At 33.4% G+C, this 11029-nt stretch overlaps 1 protein-coding gene across 1 annotated transcript in view; it reads left to right on the top strand.

The window, feature by feature from the left end:
* The window catches only part of LOC106120721 (ring finger protein goliath), a 55945-nt gene that overhangs the window by 23084 nt on the left and 21832 nt on the right, over nucleotides 1-11029 (top strand). The window contains exon 2 of the mRNA XM_013316107.1: nucleotides 8499-9067. Coding sequence (XP_013171561.1) covers nucleotides 8867-9067 — 201 coding nt within the window. The 5' untranslated portion in view covers nucleotides 8499-8866. The remainder of the gene's footprint in view (nucleotides 1-8498; nucleotides 9068-11029) is intronic.

Below are 11029 nucleotides of genomic sequence, written 5' to 3'. Positions count from 1 at the left end.
CACTGGACTCGCTGCGTACTGTAGTAAGAATGTACTCCGTGAGCGTGGGCAAAGCCGTTGCGCCACGATTGCATTAGACGAAATGTCGAAATGTCAAATCATATGGTAGGACTTCCTCAAATTTGCAAATCGACGTGGGTAAGTGACAAAATAACATAACAATGTCCACCACTAATTGTTTTTGACCAATTCACTTTCAAGCACCAAGTATTTAACACAAAATACGACCAGCACTGTATTTAAGCCACATCTGCAAGCGACAATTTCGACAGAATAAAGTGTAGTTCAGTTTTCTTGCATATTTTGATTATACCAGAAGCAGAACTTGCCGGACTCAACTCTCGCGTTCAATAATGTAATTAATTAATTAACTTGATATTTACAGCGTCTTCCACAACAACACAGGTGACACTTTACATATTAAGCCTCACTGTACACTTAATTTGGGAGTTGTACTAGTTTAACTATTTTATAGGATTAATTAAGCGCAGCGCGACGTGACGCGTGCCGTTTTTTTTAGAAAACAAATAAAAAGTACAAATTATAGTGTGTCTATTTAAGATGGATTAGTTTGACAACTCTTTTAATAAAGTCGCTTTGCTAGCAGCTGACAATATTTTATAATTTTAGTTTATATAATAAAATCATGTCGCATTTGAACTAATAAATACTAGCGTCCGCGCAGGATAAAAAAAAATTAGCCTATATGTTCTTCCAGACTGTTTTACATCTTTGCCAAATTTTTGCTAAATCTATGCATCCGTTCTACAAATACCTTCTAAGAAAGAAACAAACATTCGCATTTATAATAGTACTAGCTGTAGCCTGCGTATGTCTGCGCGGAATTAAAAAAACTTATTGAGTGGCCTATGTGTTCTTTCAAATTATGCTTTACATCTGTGCAAAATTTTATCAAGATCCGTTGAGCCGTTCCGGAGATACCTTCAAACATCATCATCCATCCATCCAAAAATACGCATAGATAATATAAGTAAGATTAATATTATACTAAGACGGTACAGTGGGAAATTACTAGTACATGTTAAATTGTTGACAGAACTGCATTATTAAGACTGGCGTAAAAAATCGAGTTCAGTTGTAGACTGTCATATTACAAAACGACGAATGCACATGAGTATATCAAGTGTTTTTATCAAGTAAACTGTAACTGCCTCTTAATCCTTATTGCTTTCGTTTAAAGCTAATATTTGTCAGTTTGAATGTTGACTATGATAAACCTTCCCTATTAAAGATTAACCCAGATCCCTATCAGAGTATATTTACGAAACTGTTAGTATGTCAAGGATGTTTATTGGTGTTTGTACAATTAATATTGATAAGTTATGCTTTTCCATAGATATCGTTGTATTAAAAGGGGAGTACAAAAGAATATTGAATAACAACTGACTGGCGAGTTTCTTAAGAGAAATTGTAGTTTTTTAAAGTCACATTTGAATTTTGTTTCATAATCACGAAATTCTATTCTCACCAAACGTAGGTTTTAGAGTTTTAGCACCAGTTATTCAGCGCGGCTTCACTCGCATGGAAATATATTTTATATAAAAAAGCACTAATTTTATTTGTGTGTTCATTTTCATTTCTGTAAGTTTTCAACGCCGTAACACTAGTATTGATACAATATTTTACTTCTTACTAGAATTATCAATGTGAATGTTTAGATGGATGGATGGATGTTTGTAGGTATATATAGGATATAGAGGATACCGCGCGGACGGAGTCGCGAGCGACTGCTATAACAATTCTCAATACCTAGAAATATTCCGTTGTTACGGTGATGATAAACTAACTGTGAATTAGTTATTTTTAGGGTTCCGTACCTCGTAGGATAAAACGGAACCCTTGTTGGATCACTTTGTTGTCCGTCGGTCTGTCTGTTAAGACCCTTTTTTTTAAACCGTTAAGTCAATATTTCGTAATGATTACGTTTATCGATATGCTTACAATTAGTGAACACAAACATGTAACAATAGATTGTGTAAATGTTATACAAGTTGTGGACCAGAAAGCATTGTTGGACTGACTCGCTTATATTTCGATAACTCGAGTGGTTTGCAGTAATCACTAGTAAGAACTGGTATTGTCACATGATGAATAGAGGTCGTTTAGAACACTAGATCGCGAAATGTAATTTTTAAGGTCTATACAAATATCATAACTACAACCAACCCTTTTCTCTGTGTAGGGTGACACGATGTACTACGTCCCTATTAGGGTCTGTTTACATAGACCGGGGCGAAGCAGTGCATATTTTATATCGTAAATGAAATTTATAGGATTGAAATAAGGTTTAATATTACCTTACACGTCTTTTCTTGTCAAGAGTAAGCGTCAAAAGTCAAATTAAAGTTGTTTCAATCGTATTTAGCTCAATTTTATTTGCCATATTATCTGCTCTGCTCTCCGCCGCGGTCTGTGTGAATGGACCCTTAGCCGTTATATTAAAATTCACTTCATTCTTTACTTTTGCTTTGTATAAAACTAATTATCTCCCTTTCCTTTTATCACGTGGGGTAGGCGCACCAGTTTTCGTGCTTCAGATCGATCTATCTTCCGTCATCTCTGTCTCCCTTCTTTTACATATTGCCTATTTATAAGTGTTTTTATTCTATAATACTATGAAATTGAAACTAATTAATGTAATTAATAGCTATGTTTCAATGGTTTCACTAAAACAATAAACTAAGATTGCACATAACAAGGGTATCGCAAATAATATATGGGGCAATTAATTGATTGTGAAGGAGTAATTGCAACAAACTGCTGCAGCACAATTGAAGTAATTGATGTTCGAACTGCAGAGAATTATATTGTTAGTAAAAATACTTTTTTATGTATTGAAGTAACATATCGTGAAGGAAAACATCTTAAGGAAACTTGAACACATTTTAAAGAAATTTAATGATGCGTCTGAAGTCAATCATTCAACACTGAGCCGGTGTCGACTAAGGCCCAGTTTTTCTTAATTTGGTTAGACTCTAGCCACTCAGTATCGGTGGTGGAAGATGACATAAAAGTAAGGTCAATTTCGGGCACGTAATACAGGGGCTAATCTAAAAAAAATAGTGTTATGATTCCTAAGTTATGACAAAAAAGTTGTAATAGATTGTGATAAAAAAAATCATTAAAGGCTTTAGGCATTTTTAACCGGAAAGAACCGGTTCATATATAAACTGAAAGTTCTAAAAGTTTAGTTCCTATGAAATAAACTATTTATTTTTCTTATTTATAGAATGCATAAAATAAATGGCACAATGCAGTTAACAATGTCCTTTGTAATTCATTCATAAACAAAATAAAACCAACAAATCCTATTTCTTTTTAATACGGATATCGTTGCGATGTTTCTAGAACTACAAAAAAGGTCAATTAAGATGTGTCCGCTCCGTTTGTCGGATTGATTGCGAACCGCAAAAACCACGTGCCGAGGAAGTGTTCTGTCTCACTGATGGTGAAGATTATGACGTTCGTACGCCATTACTATCCAACGAAATGAAATGATAGTTCACGCAGTGCAGCATAATTTATAATGCAAGTTGCGGTCAATCAACTTGCATTTGAAATTATGCTTTTCATTTTATATTCAAAGACTAAATAATATCAGACTCTACCATTTTCTTCACAAAGTTTATTAAAGATTAACTGTATAAAAAAGACAGATATCATATTTTCTACTAGTGTTTCTACAGCGGAAACCTGAACTTTTTTCATATCATCTTACTCTTACTAATATTATAAATGTGAATGTTTGGATGGATGGATGTTTAAAGGTATCCCTACAATGGCTGCATTGATCTGGTTGCAATTTTGCATATACGTAAAACATAGTCTGAAATAACACATAGGTTACTAATTAAGTTCGTTTTACTTCCGCGCGGACGGTGTCGCGGGCGCCAGCTAGTACAGAAATAAAATGCTACTCTAATAAATTACGATGAACCATGTTTTAATTGTCTAACGATTACGATTTCCTTTGACGACAACCTTCGTTACTTTGTCTAATAAAAAAAAAACAAAAGACGATAGCACAATAAAAGCCATTGTCAATGCCACACCATCATTAGGGTCCAAGTTCGTGCCCTTGGAGCGACCTCAGGTAGCACGCAAGGGGCGCCGCTACCCTTTCAATAAGGCCAACCACTAATGTTGGTACTATTTGGTATCGACATATTTATTAAACAGTTTGACATAAGAGAAAACTCGATATCGATATCCCTTTACAAAGGAACACCCAAGTCTTATAAATAGACTAACTCTAAATTCCATATTAGGGTCTACTGTTTCATATACTTAGCGGAAGTATTGTAAATTTGAGGACATTTCAGTATAATAATAATGTGGGAAAAATCTACTGTGATTTTTTTTAAACTAGATATAGTGTAGTTCGTGTCCTTTGCAGATTTATAAGGAAGCACTAGTTTATCCAATATTGAAAAAGAAAACAGATATCGCAATATCTAAACATAACATTGCATTTCCTGTATGACAACTTATAGATTAAGTGACTGTTAAAATACTTTGTCTTATCACGAAAGCACTACCGGGAAATGACGTCATTTTCTTTAATGTTTGCTACCAATTTTATTTCATTTGCATATATTAGAAAAGGATAGACAATAACCTTCTATCTCTACCAACTCAAACGTTACATTGCAATCTTTAATTATGTATTAATTAAATATTTATCATTAATTAGTGATATGAAACATGATTTAAATTAAGGTTAATCAGGTTATATAGAAATGAAACGAGGGTAATAAGTATTTTCATCTGACATTTATTACTTTAGTACAGTCGTTGTCAAATTTATTGGTGCATAAAAATATTTTTATCGAATTTATTTAAAGTTACCGTGTTATTCATTCAATTATCATGTAATTCCACTGATGTAATACTTGTATACAAAACATTTGTTTAAAGAGAATTTCAGGGAAGATAACAAGAAACAGTTAAGCAAATATCTACTACTAATTAAGAGTGTTTTTCCTTTTAAAATACATATTTCATTTGTGTTATAAACACTTATATTTTTTTAAATAAAAAAAATAACTATATCGATAATACAAAATGAAGGCACATCACTAAACTACACAAGTCAATTCACCACCCCCATGGTCGTAGTGAAGGACGTTCCTACCTCAGTCATGGTCACCATAACCTCGCGGTAATGACCACTATAACCAACTTCCGGGACTTTCCACGCTTTCTACAGAATTGCTTTTGTGACCTTTGATTGAAATTTGATTTATATATCCTTGATTATGTACTGTTAGGTTATGTACAATTTTACAATACTTTTTTACATGTTTTTTAGTTTCGCAAAAATAAGATAACGTTCGATAAATTCAATTTATCTAAGTTGACGTTTATGTTTTAATTTTGATAAACTGAATCTAAGCCTATATTAATTATAAAGAAATATTTAATTATTTCAGTGAATAAAGAAAAATTGAAAAACATTTATTTTAAACGTTTTTGTTGCTTCAATTATACTTTTAATTTTTATCGTCTGTATTGAAAGTGTAACGAAATGTTTTTTTTTATCGTATTGCATTCGTATCAAATACTACATAACTTAAGTGCATTATGTTTATAGCAGTGAAACTGGCAGATTACATTTTTCTTGTGGCAACCCCGATATCGGTCATTCACCTCGGTAGACCGCGAGGAAAGCGTGTGGCAACACTGGAATAATGATAGTTATCTGTACAAGCTTGTCATCATTATCTGTCATAAAGTCTGTGTCCTGCGCCTGCGTCCCTTACTGCGAAACACTGCCGAAACAGTCTTAGTTATAACAAAGCATGCCATCTCAATTATTTTAAACATAAATGAGAGAGATGACAATTTGTTATAGTAGCGGCAGTAAAGACTTCTTGAGGCCACAAACAAATACATATTGCGATAGAGCTAGATATTTTGTCACTTCCAGTACGATTTAAATGAATAGCAAACAATTTAGATAAAACGTACACGTTGCGTAAGTTTTTTTAACCCGAATACGGAAGTACGTACATACAAATGTATGTATTTATATGCGGAACATTTGGCGACATTGTCCGCGAATTAATTTTGTAATCACGGTATTATGAGATTCAAACTTTACGGCAGTTCCTGCTCTGGGACATATGTTATCAATCCTAGAACACCACTGTTTTAAGACTTGTATTTATCCATATTGTCATCCCATTATTTGTTAAAACAAAGATTACAATATGTATTAACAATTGATATAGAAGTCGAAACCCACAGTAAGAAGTAGTTGGGTGGTGGCTCAGCGTCACGTGGTAAATTTCGAGCCGTGATAAAGTTTGTATTATACGATACTATCAGCTGTTTGCGATTTGTTAATATCTCCGCGTACAATCTTGTTTTGGTAGGAAGTCTGTTTATAGTTTAATGTAGGTTTTTATATAACGTTTATACAGCGTTTGTATGGAATTAGGCGTTTTATTGACTTGATAACATTTAAATGTTTTGGTTCGGGATTTTATTATTTACTTTAATTTTAAATGATGTATATTATAGCAATTCGTATAAGCTTAATTGATAATGACAAACTATGTTGTACGATCTTATATGTAAACCTCCATACATACATAAGCCTCGAGAAACATTACTCTCAGTTGGGATAAGAGAAGAAAAACAATGACTTTTGCCTTTTAAATATGTCTATCTTTGTATGAAATTTGCTTGTTGTGTTTGTTTTATAACATCGATCGATGCAAGTGTAGAATCCTTAGAACAAAGGCAATTGACCCAGTGCGGCGGCCTGCCAACACAATAGCCGCTCGCTGTCTGTCTTGTACCCTCACTGCGTTGCAGTTGCCAACTTGCATAAGCCTTCTACTTTACTATGAAAATGTAACAAAAGTCAAACTATGTAGTTGCCAAAATCTTAGATATGTTTGTTCTAACCACCCGCACTGGGTCACCATGGTTAACTGATAGTCGAGTCATCCGTAAATTAAGATAGGGTCGGTCTCATGGTTATATAACGGGATGATGGAAGTATTAATCTAGAAGCAAAATTTTAAATAAAATATATCCGCATTTAGCTATATTTAAAATAAGAACACGATCCGAATTAAAATAATTTATGTCACAAGTGACAATGAATTAGACGTATAGGTGTACCCGAAAAAAAAAACACTACGCTTCTGTCATATAAAGATATTTTAGAGTTGACGTGTACTCAAAAGAGTTTTTTTTCTTTACGTTTTATAAGCTAGCGCTTGACCACGATCCCACCTGGTGAAGTGGAGATTTGGTCGAAAGATGGTACGAGTTTTGACTATATTACTAGTAATATTTCCTACGTTTTCTTCAATGTCCTTTAATTTGTCATCTATTTACAGAATGTGTATTTTGAAAGTATATAATTACATAAGTATTAGCAAAGTTACGAGCGTTGTTTCAGCAACTAGTTAATCGTAGTACGCCTTAACACGACAACGCCGTTTTCCTTTTATGATGTGGTTTTTACTGCGCCCCAATTTCCGCCCGGCGAGCGCCTTTGAGTAGTGTCACCACGCTTTAAAACAAAGTTTGGAAATTAAATAAATTTAGGGTTATTTTTCAAGCGATAGCTTCAGGTAATATAAAATTAAAACTACTAAATTAAAAAATATATATAGAAACTAATTAGTTCTTTCGGTCTACCTACTACGTCCATGCCAAATTTGGTCTAGATCCGTTGAGCCGTTCTGTTGATACTTTCTAACAAACATCCATTAAATGTAACTAAACTTTCGCATTCAGAATATCAGTAAGATTTCTAGTCACCCTATTCCAAACACAATGTTAGTACTTAGTACTTTATGATGGTTTCATGAGCTATTTCCTCGCACAAACCACGCAGTTTTTATGCGTTTCGTTTTTATTTAAAGGCCACGATATAGATAAGAATCAAACAAAAGTACAAGTGTTATGTTTCATAAATATTTTTTGTCAATAAAAAAAAATTGAATTGTAAAGAGTAATCGGATAAGATGTTTGCGTTACATAGAGTATGTGAAAAAGAATTTAATATTTTAATAACTTATATATTATAATAATATGCATATTATATGTTTCGTTATTACAAAACAAAATTACGTATCTATGGATGAAAATCACGTGATTTTTGTAAATAACAATGGGATTAGATTCAATCAAATATTTTTATTATCTGCATATCATTGATATGTTAACACATACGTCACAATCCATAGATTATTGTGAACTATTTTATGCGTTTTGCGGTCGACGGCCTGAGGTCGTTGTACGGAATCTATTTTTAAATATCATGCCACGTTAACGTCTTATTGCTAAATATTATTATTAATTGGTACACATGCAATCGATATGCTACAATTTTGCTCAAACATTGACTAAATAAAAATTATTCAATGAATTCGCGATAGTCTTAACACTATTTAATTTTTTTGCAATTACGTCAGATTATAATTTAAGTAACGTTTAATCTTCTCTTGTTTCAGTTGCCTGCTGCATCAAAGTTTCTCGCCGGTTATGGGGCAGCGGTGGACTACCAGACAATTCTGAGTGCCTAGCTGTCAACAAACATGTCGGGAGAGGTTGCGTCGATTTTATGACGAAAACTCTCTCGTAAAAATCTATACATATCGTAATAACATTCTTTAATAGAATCGGATTACGAAGAATTTGAATAAAGAATACCCGAAAGTCGCTGTTTCGGCCGATAACGATAACTTAATCTGTCGAGACCGTTTTAGTCAACCAATAGCGTGATAACAGTCGATAGTTTTTTTATAAATCATACAGTAAAGATCCGTGGTAACATCGAGTCGTGTAGTGTTGTGTGTTCGAATGTGCTTTGTATTTTAAAATGCGTCGTGAAGAGATGTGGTCGCAGTTGGCAACCCTAGGATGGGTTGCTGTTATGGTCGGTTGCCACGCCCCTGCGGGAGAGTTCGCGGGGTCGAGATTAGGGACCGCGGACGACAGATTCAGTGATACATTCACTGCGGCCTATATCAATATAACTTACCCTGACGAACATGGCAAACTTTACACGGAAACCTCGGAGGTGAGTTGGTTTTATTTTTCTTACGTCATCTTATTGAGAATTAATTATTATTACATCATCACGTGATAGTACATTCTTAGTAGGTCAATTGTTATTAGCTGGTTACATCCATTTTACTTATAAAGGCTTTAAAAGGTCTGCATTCGGCCAGCATTTTTCGCGGCTTTGTATACTTCTTTTGTTTCTCACTGATTAAATAAAAAAAAAGGATTTTTTTAAGGCAAACGTTCGAAATTAATTAATCGTTTACACTTTCTCTTAAATACTATTTATTGTTATTCTGTTTTAGTAAAACTAGACATATCTATTAAAAAAAAAGTCTAATACTGATAAAGAAATCTAGTAAGTTCTAAGACTTGTACAATCTCTATATTTACTAATATAATAATATTATCTGTACTGGCAAAAACATCGTAAAAAATAGAATTATGGATTTTGGATGTTTGTCTGTGTTAGTCTTAATATCTTACTTATAAATACGAATATTTGTATGGATGTTTGTTACAAGGTATTCAAAACGGTTGCATGGATGCTCTCTGAAATTTAGAATACATGTAGAATATACACTGGAAGACCGCATAGGTTACTGATTATGTTTTTTTTTTAATTTCCGGACGCGGATGGAACCGCGGGCGACGGCTAGTTCCATTAGAAACTACGCAGTACGATATAAAAATTTAATTCTTGTCTATTACTTTCTTAGCGATAAATATTTTAATACATAGATATGAGTTTTTTTTTAAAAAACATGTGCTTCGCAATATAATCTGATAAGTTGCTTACGAAGCACCTTTATTGCATTATCGTATGTTTACATAACGCGTCAGATATTAATGAACCGGTTTGCATTCTCCGTTAATTATATAAACACGCTCATCCCCTATGTATTATACATAATATAATTAACAAGGAATGTACAAGACGGACAACGCGATCGATTGATCCTAGACAACCAATTACATTGCTGCTAATTTAATTAATTATATTTTAATAAATACGCGGATTATGTTCACGAAGTAAACAAGAGCCAATGCAATTATTATTTAAGTCGCGTGATAGCAATTACTCTGCCTATAAGAGTTAAACAGCTCTTAGATCCCTTTTCCACTAGCGAGAATACGTATGCCACTGTAATTTCTATGGCAGTCGTTTGTACCATTGTGGTGAGTGCAGGCAAAGATCTTTAGTTTTATTCGTATATATTGTCTAGAGATGAGTTTATATTTTGGTTTAATTTACCTGTTGTACAGATAAGTTGAATTTAACTATTTTTAGACATTATTGGTTAGAATTCTTTGTCGCGAATATCGCGCTTTCGTTACAAAGTCAAGTGTTAATGATTAGTGAGGGGACATAAACGTCGACATTTTAGTAACGTTAGTGTTCCATCGGTACAACGGCACAGTGTCGGTCTTCCTAACACTATGAAAATCTATATTAACCGAGAAAAAGGAAACACGAAACATCTGCCTATACAAAGACTGCCTTTCTATACGTTAGTAACCACTAACGTATAGAAACCTAGTCTTTGTATATTTGATATGAAATGTAATATCCTCATTATGCCTAAACAATGTTCCACATTACCGCATTGCATAAGATTCGTGTTATCACATTTAGACGTGCCAGTACAAACATATCATTATATTTACTTGCACTCGGCATTGTTTATAGATTACTTAAGAGACAAGAAGAACCGGGTAACAAAATGAGCTAATATTTTTGCACTAGTACCCTAAACAAATCGTTGTAACGTACGACGATCAACTCATTTTAGTCCTTGCTTATGAACCAATGCAATGCAAAAATAAAATCGCAAATTTTACCCTATGTGTTTACGAAAAATTCTTAAGTATTTTGAGAAATAAAAATTTCACATATTATAAGGCTTAATTTATCCATATTACACAATTGCACTTTAATCTGTCTCATAATTTTCTCAATTTGTAAAATTAGTCGTCG

This window comes from Papilio xuthus, unplaced genomic scaffold (assembly GCF_000836235.2).
Source record: "Papilio xuthus unplaced genomic scaffold, Pxut_1.1 DF826949.1, whole genome shotgun sequence".
Taxonomy (NCBI): Eukaryota; Metazoa; Arthropoda; class Insecta; order Lepidoptera; family Papilionidae; genus Papilio; species Papilio xuthus.
Note: the sequence above shows the minus strand (reverse complement) of the source record. Positions and strands in the feature narration are given on the sequence as shown.